At 37.8% G+C, this 12,282-nt stretch overlaps 1 protein-coding gene across 1 annotated transcript in view; it reads right to left on the bottom strand.

Annotated features, from left to right (window-relative positions):
- The window catches only part of RAB38 (RAB38, member RAS oncogene family), an 18,516-nt gene that overhangs the window by 4,090 nt on the left and 2,144 nt on the right, over positions 1 to 12,282 (bottom strand). The window contains exon 2 of the mRNA XM_008946546.1: positions 6,033 to 6,313. Coding sequence (XP_008944794.1) covers positions 6,033 to 6,313 — 281 coding nt within the window. The remainder of the gene's footprint in view (positions 1 to 6,032; positions 6,314 to 12,282) is intronic.

Here is a 12,282-nt window from a genome sequence, read left to right on the forward strand (position 1 = left end):
CCCCTTCCCCCTTCCTCTCCTCTTCTCTCTCCTCTCCTTTTTCCCCACTAACTTTCAGGTTTTGAGGAAATTCTTTAGGTCATACTGAGAGGCCTACTCTGTCTCCTTTGTGGAGTCACTTCTGAACATCAGGATGCTTGGGGGCTCTAGAGCTCTTGACATGATACTAGATACATCTGTAGTGCTGTAGCTTGTTTCCCAGCCTCCTCTGAGGTCACTTCTACCTTCAGAGTTCTCCAGACATGGGGAAAGGTCTGTCTACCTACACTACTTTTAAGGCTTCTGCTACTCAGCATTGCATCTTTGATGTGTTTATCTACACAGCATCTTTTTGTAGTATGCCCGTTTATCAAAGGGAGAAAAAGCAGAGCCCCAGAAACCTGGTCCAGAACATGGTGGCTAGTTGGGAAGTAGGAGATGGCATAGTTTGAAGTCTCCTTACGATACAGTAGGAATGCAACACCCTTCTTTCCACAGGCTTATGGGGGAGTTTTTACTGCAGGACCAAAAATGTGAGGGTTCTTACCCATACTACCATGCCTTTGTTGCTATCAGCCCTTTCTTTCTGCCTTGGCTCTGCTTCTCACATTGACATCCTGAATTAGCATGGTTTTTTGTTTTTGTTTTTGTTTTTTTTTTTAATCTCTTTCATGGGTATATTCCCTTTCCCTGTCCCCTGAGCTGTCTAACCCCTTTCTGTGATTTTTGTGCCTCAGTAAGCCCTAGCACCTAAAAGACACCACCAGTCAGTGATGCAAGACTTAAGTTGTGAACCCAGCCCTAAGTGACTTACCCTGCATTGACCTGCCAATGTCTGTCAGAGCAAGGACCTGAACCCAGCTCTTGTGATGATGTCTGACTACTTGAGTCGGTCTTTCGCTCGACCCCATCAAGAAGGAATGTGAAAGTGAAAATCAGTTCCTGCTACTCTTTATTCTATTACCAAATAAAGCAAGGCAAAGACAGTAACTCTGAGCAGCCTCTGAAAGCCAGAAAGGAACATTGGAAAAGAAATGAAATTACAGTTTGTTTTATAGATCAATCTCCTTCACATGTATCTTTTCAAAGGGTAGTTCTATGGAAAGGATAGTAACTCAGTGCAGAGAAGTAGAGTTGCATTATATAAAACCTTTGAACCTATTGCTGTGGGAAATAATGTTGTAGTCTTGTAATGCAAAAATCAACTGAAGGGAAAAGAAATACTTTAGTGAACATGTCTCAAAGCAGTACACAAGCTCAGCAAGTTTCTTTGCATTCTGGACTGCCTTCCCCCTTATCTGTCATCCCTAATGCAGATGTAGAACATTAACATTTAGTGTATTCCATTTTAATATATTAAATAGATCCCCTCAGACTAGCCTACCTTTTAGCTCTTTACAGAAGAAAAAAAGCATTTGGTATTTTTATGGGCCTGCCTCACTCCCAGATGAAACTTTTCTTTTTTTACCAGGCAGATATCTTATGTTTTTCTGGTTATTTTCTGGTATAAAACTGCTCCCTTTCTACATTTGTGTAGTTTCTTTTTCTGAGTGAATTTGATGCTTATGAATCCTACCTGAAAGTCAGGATGAAGAACAATGTGTATGTAGGCATAGCTACCTAACGTGGGCACTTGGAGAAGTCTAAGCTAGTAACGCTCAGAGACATGACCTTAGACTCTACTATTGGAGTTGAAGGAAATTTAATTCCCCTAAGTAAACATTTACAATTTCTGAAATATTCAGGTATTAGATAGGAACCTAGTGAGAATCATGCAGTTTCCATATTTTATTTCTATGATTCACTATAACCAGGAGCAGGAAAATTACTTGCAAGATGTTTTAACTTCTCATGGAACAAGCAATCTGAAGGAATGACTCTTTATGCTCCCTTAGCAGAGCTCCCTTGGAAACCACTGCCAGCAGAGCCTTATTGAGATGTTGTGCTGTATTGCATACAAGTTAAAAGCCATTTGGGTGCAAAACATAAAATTCATGGATGTAAACTGCTGTGTCTGCAGTAGCAAGAACAAGGTAATTTCTGTGATTGAATTTTTATAGGTGGTTCAGTATTCTGAAAAAAAAAATTGACTAAATGACTTTCCAACCTCGAGAACTTTGTGATTCTATGAATTTCCAGCTTTTGGTCAGCACTAAATAGTGTATTTCATAGAAGTGATCCAAAGAGCTATAGGACAGCCCTGATGCCTGTAGGATAATCTGGATCAATCACTTCTCTTTTAGTTCCAGGAAGCAATCTCTGCAGAGGATTCTGCGCAGTGACTGTACTTTCTGAACTGAAAGCTTCTACCTTAAGTGTCAGCTTCATTTCTTGGTTTACAGTAGAAACTGAAATGTTTTCTAAGGCTCTGTGCAGTAGAGATTGGTTAGACTTTTTTTTGAGTTAATTCAAAAGACAATGTAGGGAGACATACATCCCTACCTGGGTCTGGCAGACTCATATGGATTGCTTTGGTTTTAGTTACCAGATCAGCAGATTAGCTGTAGCATGTCAGCCTAATTCAAATACATGTCCAAACCTCATTTGTCTTTATGGAAATTGAAACCACAAGTCCTTTTCCTTTACAAGGCTACCATATAGATTTTATTTTTCAACTTTGGTAATAATTGTCCAGTCAGAAGAACTGCAGAGTCTGTGATTTAAACAAGGGCTAGTAGAGCTTGGTTTGTTCACAGAGCTCTCTGGTAAGCTGAGCAGAACTGCTGTCCTTGCTTTGTAGAAGAAGCGGCTGGATCAGAGGAGAAACTGATTTTCTGAGGATCACCCAGTAGATGGGTGGCAGAAAACTCCTGATTCCCAGTCCAGCATTTTGGCATTATGACACACTGTGGACTGTCAGACAAAAGGTGGAGAAAGAGCACATTATTATCCACATTTCCGAGGAGGAAAGATTCTGTAACTTTTTCCTGCTCCAAATTGAATATGTCAAAATAACCCAGGGACTCAGTGCTCATTCTGTCTCCAGACCATGATGCTCAGCAGCCAAGGAGCTGTGTGCTTAACCTAGTTTGGTAAGGATCTGAAAAGGACAGCTACCAGCCCTTCCAGGCAATTTGGACAAAACCTGTGTGCCTTTTCACCTCATTCTGACAGCAGAATTAAAGCAGGGAAAACAGGAACATAACGACAGCACAGCTGTGGTCAGTTGTAAGATATTGCAAGTTATTTCTGAAGCAGGTATTTTAAAGCACATTTAGTTTTGCCGGACCTGTCTGTTTTGGTGCAGTTCTATTTTCATTATAAAGTGATAATAAGTTTGAAATTGCTGCTTTTCTAATCCAAGTCAAAAGCTTGTCTCTTTGAACTAGGACCGGTGGTGAAAACAGTTCAAAGGCTTGGAAATTTCAGTGGAGCTCTCAGCTACTCTGGCCACATGCTGAATAATTAAATGTGTAACAGGAGGAAGAAATTTCCTTCCTTTAAAGAAAAGCATCTTTCACAATAGTTGTGGTCATGAAATTTATTGAAGAATTTACTATTATGGGCTATTTTGTGACTAACTGGCAATGTAACTTTCAGACTGCAATCAACATGAGCAAATGAAATACATATTTATAAAGAGACCAGGCTTTCTATGAGACTAGCACTATAGCACTATGGCTAACTTGTGACTATACTGCATTGTTGCCCAGCAAGGCCCTTCTTACATGGCAATCTAGCAGAACAAATTCTTTCTTTGTAGTGAGACGAAGATTTGAACAGGCTGAGTATTTTTTTTAGATTAATTTAAGAATCAAAACTAATACATGAGAATGCATTAGGTGGCTCAAATGTTTTATACTGAAGTGGTTAACTTGAGAAAAACAGCGCCAGGAAATATGGTGATGTTTTCTGGTGTAATCTTCCAGTGCTACAGACAAAAATTTCAAGTCATTGACAGCTTGAAACATGGTAGATAAGTATCCAGCATACTACTTTCTGCAAAGCAACCAGAACTAAAAGACATATTTTTATAAGTAATCACCTTTGCTTTTCCAAAATGCATAAATAACATTGTTTGTTCTGAAGGCTGTAATGTTTCTAAGCACGTCTCCAGAAAACCTCTGGAGATCAAATTATTCCAGGATACCACAAAAAAAGAGTTATTACTTATTTGAACTGCTAAAACTGCTAGCTGCAATATGATTTCTCTGTCAGTGTTATTTGGCTTCAGAAAAGAGTTTCTATTCTCTATAGCAAGTGTAGCTAGTTTTTTGTTTTTCCCAGATCTGAGTTCAATTATTTAACATGCTCTAGGCTGAAAGAATACCAGGTACATGTAACTTCCAGTATTTTAAAATAGCAGTAACAATAACTTTTGTTAGAAAAAAAAAATGTGTAGGTTTTAGTTCAGAACTTAGAACAATTGGGGAAATTATTCTGATCTAACTTAGCCTAAATGTTGTGATTCTACTGTCTTTAGTGGAATTTCTCTTATTTGCATCATTTTAAAGACAGGAGCCTCCAATTTTAGGTAGAAATCAGGTGTGGGTATTGCAGAATAACAGTTCTTAGCCTATGTCTAAGAGAAAAGAACAGCGTGGTAATAGAGCTGTGTGTCCTCAACTCTCACTGCTCCCTTTACAGCAGCTTTTGAAGACAACTCTTGTCACAGCCAGATTTCTTCCTATTCCTGCATAATTGTACTGGTTACCTGAGGACTGCTTGGGTTTTTGAGCCAGATAAAGTAAGAAGAATCTAGATATTTCCTTTGTTTAAAATAATTCAAAATCTTAATTCTGTGTGGCTTAGGAAAACTTGGAAAACTTTTCCTCTGTTGTGACTTTTTTAAACTTTACATGTCCTTTAAACTCCCATAGTTCTGCCCAAGACTGGCTCCATCACCACAGTAAAACCTCTCTGTACCCTTTGAAATTGCTTGTGACATTTGACTTGTTTGTTCTTTGTCATGATCTGCAATGGCCTTTGGCACCATGAATGTGGCTGTTCTTTTTAATGGGTGGACAGGAGTCTCATAGACCGAAGAGTGGTGACCAGCTGCATGACTTGGCTAATCCAAACCTAGAATAACGAAACTATGGCTCAGTATCCTTTAAACAGTGGTCCATCCTGTTCTCTCTCATTCTCTTTGAAAGTCTTTTGGATGCGGGCATTTAAAAACAATTTGCTATTCATTTCTCTCCACATGATTTTTGTGGTGGTTTTGCCCTCAGTTTTCAGTGAATTAGTTCTTTTCCCCAGGAAGTGTAGACTCACAGACATGTCAAAAATGAAGAAAAATTAATTCTGAAGAAAACAGGCATGTGCAACGTTACACATCACAGGTAAACTGGACCTCAAATACTCACAACCAGGTATTTCATGTTATTTGTGGCCTGAAAGACATTTTGACACGTAAAAATACAGGAAAGGGCCAGAATATGTAAACTTTATAAAAATAATCGTAGTTTGCCTTGTAATAATTCCCTGACTCTTCACATCTTCTATGGACAGCTGCCATTCTAAACTTGGAACTAAATCTCAGAGGAGCTCATTCAGCAATTTGACCACTGATCTTTCCTTCTGCACCAGATATGTTTGTTTTTTGAAAAGGCTTTTGAGAGTGAGAGCTTGTAACAGCAAGCATTGTACAAGTGCTACGACAGATTGACTTTTTTTCTGGGATTTAACACAATAAAGCTATTGACTCCAATCAGCATTTCTCAGGAAAAGTGGTTATATAAATATTTAGAGATAATATACACAGTTAAGAATTATGAGAACTATTCTCATATCATTCAGAAGATTTAGCTTTTGTGCCTTGCCAAAAGTCATCTTTTTCCCTGGGCTATTGTACACTACGCTGTTGACCAGTTATATACTTTACTGCTGGCCTATCATATTAGAGCAACTGCATTTCAGAATGTTGTATATTATTTGCTTTGCAATGAAAGGCCTAAAATAAATAGAAAAGCATTCATTTACAAATTCACCTTTCATTAATTCCACCAAGAGAGGAGCTTTGCAAAGTACACCTTTTGACCAAGTGAACTATTTTAGAAACCTATTTCTCTGTACTTGGAGAAACATTTTAAATGAAATCAAAACATTACCTTGGCTGATGTTTCAAACCAGCCCACGAATCCATTCTCTTTGCAGAACTGATCCATCTTGATGCCATTGTTCATAAGAACATCTATTCCCTGGTCGCATTTGTTTGCTAAGAGGACTGTCGGCACAGGTTTGCCATTTGGAAGAACCAGCTTAGAGTCCAAATCCTCTTTCCATTTTGTCACTGCTTCAAATGTTGCAGGTCTTGTAACATCAAAGACAATAAAAGCCCCCATGGCCTCTCTGTAATATACCCTGGTCATGTTTCCAAATCTTTCCTGACCTGTGATGTAGAAAGTAGGAGGGGAAAAAAACAACACCTTGTAAAAATCACTGCTTCCAATTTAGGTCAATATTTCACACAGCACATTTTCTAAGAGAACATCACTGAAGGTGGGACTTCATTTTCTGTCTCTGGTCTCTGGACTCTGGAGGAAGTCTCTGGAAAGCTACTCTTTGTCTCAACAATGGTAAATACCATGCTAGAATCATTTTTATGAAAATGCAAATCCTGTCTTTTTTTTTTTTTTTGTATTAAAAAAGAGTTTTAAAGTAAACATCCAAGGAAATTTAATAACTCTATGATAAGCTTGATCTTCAGTGTACAGTCCTATTAAGCTGCCAGATTTCTAAATCTGTAGACAGTACCAAAGGTTTTGGTGTATGTTAGGACCTTAAATGGGAATTACAAAAAAATAACATGCTAGATAGGAAGCTCCTTGATACTATGATATTTTGTGGGAAACATCTAACACAATTCATCTGCTCATGCATGGAGAAGATCCTGTGTATTGTCATGCAAGTGCTAATAATCAAGAGTATCATAATCAACCTCTGGAGCCATACCAGGCATTAGAGTCATTACAAATTTATTTTTACTTGCAAGCTAAAACACAGAGGTAAGAAGGCTGAATTTATAGCCTTACAAACATGGTAAGTGTTCTAAGAAATAGCACAGTAGTAGCAATATGAAGAGTTGTATTGCTCCAGTGGAAAGATCTGGGAAGAGATATTTCATACAAGATCTGTTCAGAAGCCCTATGGTTTTATTTGCCAAATTCAAAGTTGTTGGTGTTTTTGTTTGTTTTGATTTTTTTTTTTTCTGGGAAGTTATTTACAGTATGCTTTTAGGCTAACAATACATTGTTATATTCAAACATGGACATTTACAAACATAATTTTGTACTACTAACAGTGTAAAAATTAACACACCTGATGTCAGGGTGTGATCAGCTGTAGCTTTGTTAATATATACATATGTGGTTTTCACAGGAGCTTTGAAAAACCATTTCCAAGAATGGAAATAAATTACAAAGAATTTTTCTTGAAGTGAGAAAATAGAATTTCCATTGTTGTCTACTTGTGAGCTGTGATCTAAAAAAGAATTACAAATTCCTGAAACATCTCATGACAACAGCAGTGTCTAAGCAAGACAACTCTTGTATTAAAACATGTGCTTCCATAGCTAGGAAAAGTTGCTATGAAAATAGACTACATTCAATGGAAACCTGTTTCTAGCCTTATTTTCTCAATGTGTGTAATTTTCAGTAGGTTAGGAAGACAAGAAGATTGCCAGTCTGCCTCTGACCCTAGGAAGGTTACCTGTGGAGTTTTTACCTGATGGAAATTGTGCTGTCAAATTTAAGACTGAACTGAGGACTAAAGAATTCTGATTACTGAGCTTCTAGACCATGCAGTTTCATTCAATGGAAACTGCACTGAACCCACTTGTGGGGTCAACACCATCTGGTTTTCATGCACTAGCAGTTGCAGCAAGAAGGAAATCATTCACCCGATACAGAAACCAAAACTGGATGTCTGTCTTCTTTAAATTCACATTTGATTATTTTTTACCTTGAACAAACAGTAAGCCCTACTGTTAGAGCAAGAGAGAAATATACAATTTCTAGGAAATATGAGGTCATATTGAAAATTTCTTATGACTATGCTTTATTAAAATGTCTTATGATTCCTATCAGTGGGCTAATCAGATGAATGGCTAAGTCATGTGCTATTCAATAATCTCCTTGTTGAGCAATTTTTTTTCATCTGCAAACCAGTGCCTTCAAACAAAGTCAAGGTCTGATTAGAAACATAGCAGTGAGACAAGCAGCAACATAAACAATTAGGTTTTGATTCATATTTTATTTCAGTGATAATTTATATTTCTCATGCAAAGTTCTTGAAATGCTTGCACTGTAGATGAGATGTGGAAGATGTAAGAACAGCTAGACTTGGGCCTTACACATAATTATTGGAGCACAGTTCTCTAAGATAACTGGAACATGTTGTCATAGAACATGAACTAGGTTATTAATTTGCAGCATAAGATCATTCATCACAAAGGATTAAAGTTATTAGAGGAATAAAAAGCTCTTATGATGTGTTCTTCTGGCTAGTAGTGGCCCACAAAATTCTGACAAATGGTATGACACTGACTCCTCCTTCTGGTTCCAGCTGCTTTTGCAGATACCTCGGTTTCCCACCGCACAAAAAAGCCACTTTGTAAAAGCAGATTTATACAGGAGGATAGAACTCACGAATTTCCACTATCAATCACTTCAAAGAAAGAGAAACAAAGGAGATGCTGGCTGAATAAAGTACCTAAACTCTTTTTGAAGTGTTCTTTTTCCCCATTAGTTGCAATTAATAGGCAAACATACTTAGTATAAAGATATTACGCAGCTTTGAATGGAAAAAGAGGTGGTTTGTAAACCACAGACTTTTAGTTTTATGTAATTTGCTTAATAACTTTATTTTTATGTAACTTACATTGTGAAAAGTGATATCTAGTGCTTGCATTGTATTTGGAGAGATAAATATTGTGTCTAAGTGTCCAGGAGGACTCTTTTTTCCAAAGTTTCTCTCTTATGTGAGCAAATACCTATCTTAATAGATGAGGTTCCTAAAACTTTTCATGTAGCAGAATTACTTATGAAAATAGGCACTGGTTGATATATTAAAGGTGTCAGAATCTGCTCTTAGGTTTTCAACAACACAATGGTTTAGGCAGCAATTAGGCTGGAAAATACATCAACCATTAGGCTGAACCATTAGTGCTCTCCCACAGGGAGCACTGAACATTAGAATTTGTTTTCTTGCAAGAAGGACTGGGGAAGATGGGTTTTGCTTTCCATGGGAAGAGTCAGAAACTTGTAAAATGTTTGATTGATCTGACCCATTATGCTTTACTGCAACCCTTGCAACGCCACTGGCATCTGGCATCAAATCCCATGAGTCTAATGGCCTTTGCCCACTGAGATGGTGCTTTATGTTGGGATTCATTAGCCCTGATTTAGGTTCCCAAAAATTAACTGGGTATATCTGAGATCAGGGTCCCTTTGTAGTCAGAGACTGAGAAGAGATATCTAGAAGGCATCATCCCATTGAGAACAAACATTTAAGAGTGGTCATGTAAGCTTCATCATAAAGATATTTAACATCAACCTCCTGTTGAGCCCAGGGTAAGTGCCTTAGACTCAAATGGTTCTGTACAAGATGACTAATTGCTAAACTAGATGAGTCCCACCCCACTTTGAAGTGAACCCAGTGAAGCCAAGATGCCAAAGCAACAAGATTTCCATTAAAGAGAACAACTCCCTGTCTGAATGTCACCTGCCTGTACATTTATCCTAGATTCAGTGGCACCTCTGCAGCAAGGAAGGGGATCTTCTACTGAGCCTAAGGCAATCAACAGCCAAATTTTCATAGCTTATAAAAATGAATCCCATGTAAATTTGCCAGCATAATTTGTACAGAAATCTCCAATTTTCACTTACCACTATCATCTCGGATAGTTATAAAAACTACCGATAAAGTGCTAAAACTCAGACAATTTCCACCAGCTCTCTTACAGTATCTGAAATCTAGTGCAAGATAAAAATTGATTAAAAATGTCTAATGCCTAGTTTTACAATGGGTTTTGCTTCTTGCCACCACAATCATCCTAAGAAGCAAAAGCTTATAGGAACCACCATGCCTTACAGAAAGCTTTTAGCCAACATTGAGAAGTTGGAAAGAGCAGAGAAGATTTAAAGAGTTTTTACCTTTAACTTCAAAACAAATTTCAAAACTTTTACTCTTGAATTCAAGTCATTATCTTCATGGATTGAAACTTAAATAAGCCTTTAGGTGGCGTTCACCACCCTAGACTGTGGAAAAGCAGGTGGTCAGCAGGATCAGGTGCATGAATCCCAACACAAATCTATACTGAAATAAAACCACCACAGCCAGGGACTTATTTATGTTTGCAGAACAGTAATTTCAAGGTAACTTAGCCTAGAAATCACCATGACTATCTTATTTATGCATATGTACTGCAATGCTTAGCAGCCACTAAGAGCCTGAACTGCTGGGGATATGCTGTGCCTGGCATTAGTGAACAGTCTGTTTACTTCTTCTGGACCACAACAGTCTTAAAAACCTCACAATTGCAGGCATATTTGCCTGTATCTGTGCGAAGACTGCTATCTGAAGGTGAAAGCTGCAGGGAAAGGAAATGGAACTGTTTTTCCATCACTGATTCTGTGTGGACATCTCCAATGTTTTGGTCCAACTCTTTATGAGATAAGAACAAGCTCTGTAAAAGCAAACAAACATATTTCTGGTAGCAATGAGCAATGCAGCCTCCATATGCAGCAGGAGGGACAACGGTGATGCTGACATGGCTGTGAAAAAGTAGCAGGGGAGGGGGAAGGCTCTGAGGCACCAGTCTCTGTCCTCCACTGCACTCACAGAGCTGCTCTCTACAATAAATCTGCAGCCAAAGTTGTTCTTCATAGAAACCTCAGGGCTGTGTGGACATAAACCACAGACAGTAGCACTGACAGCAGCCTTGCAGAGAAATTAATAGCAAAACCACCTGGATCTGCTGTTTGCAATAGTTGGTTTCTTCACAAGCAGATCCAAGCTTCATCTGCAGGGCCACCCCCAGCACAGCAGCCTTGTTCAAAATATGATTAGGAGTTTCTTTAATAGCTTTCCTTCTAGCAATCTGTTAATGAATTTAAAGGATGCTCATACAGAGGTATCAGAAAAGAGAAATAAAATTTGATTGAGCAGCAAGATTTAAAGATGTATGACACAGCAGTAGAGGTGATGGCACACTTCAACAGGGACATGAACACCAACACCGAGAATTTGGGACATTCAGAGAAATAAAATGGAACTATTGTGAGAAATTTAAAGACAATGAGAATTTTACCATGCATATCTCCTCCCACACACAATAGTGAAGATTCAGTCGCTCAAAGATTAGGCACTTCACTGAATCAGATATAAAAGTCAAGAGATTTTAATGCTGGTGTGTTAATATGGGTATCATAACATCATAAACCATCAAGTTTTGTTCAGTTAGTCCTGTCTAACAGCCATAGCTTCAGGAATAGATTAGCTGCTAAAAAAGCTCAAATCTTACGGTAATGATATGTGATGCAGAACCTACACTATCCCTGAATTATTTTTTTTAATGCTCAGTTATTGTTATTGTTCATCATTTTTTCTTCATCTAAATAAATGCAGTTTCACCATTTAGCTATTAGATCTTATTACAGCTTTTTTTACCAAATTAAAGACTACAGAAAAATACATTGCAGAACTATAAACTACATTTAACTATGAAATGAGATGGCACCACATGAACCAAGTTTTCTTTTTCTTCTTATGTCTGTAATTGTAAACAGGGTAAACTGCCTGGTCCTACCATGCCTGGAGTCTGTCACTCCTCCCATGATGTCACCATGCATGTAAAACTTACTACTAATGCTAATAACGTAGATAAGTTTGACACTTGTTTTACTCAAAACATTTTTGAGAAAATTATTTCTCAATTGTTAAACAATTTACTGCTCACTGATCCACACAGTGAAGGGCAAGAAAGAGTACACATTACACTTGGTAGTGAGTTCACTGGAGTATAATGGAGGAGGAGAGGATATAAGAGCTAAAATGATACCTGACATACATATATACACACACACACACGTATATACTTATAAATATATTGATACATTTGCAGCATTTGCTTCAATTCAAGGTGTCCTAAATGCTAAGCCAACATCCTTCAGCTTGGTTAGAAACTTAAAATTTATTGCTTTACCCTGAAAGATAAACATAACCTAATAGAGATTCTGCCAAAAGAGAGAGGATGTCCTGAGAACAGAGATTTTGTTTTCCTCCCTCTTATTGTTGCATGTTTCTTTTTTGGAAGTGGTGTTATATGATCAGCCACAGCCTGGATAAAACATTTCCTTT

The sequence above is a fragment of the Merops nubicus genome, unplaced genomic scaffold (assembly GCF_000691845.1).
Source record: "Merops nubicus isolate BGI_N331 unplaced genomic scaffold, ASM69184v1 scaffold20568, whole genome shotgun sequence".
In the NCBI taxonomy this organism is placed as follows: Eukaryota; Metazoa; Chordata; class Aves; order Coraciiformes; family Meropidae; genus Merops; species Merops nubicus.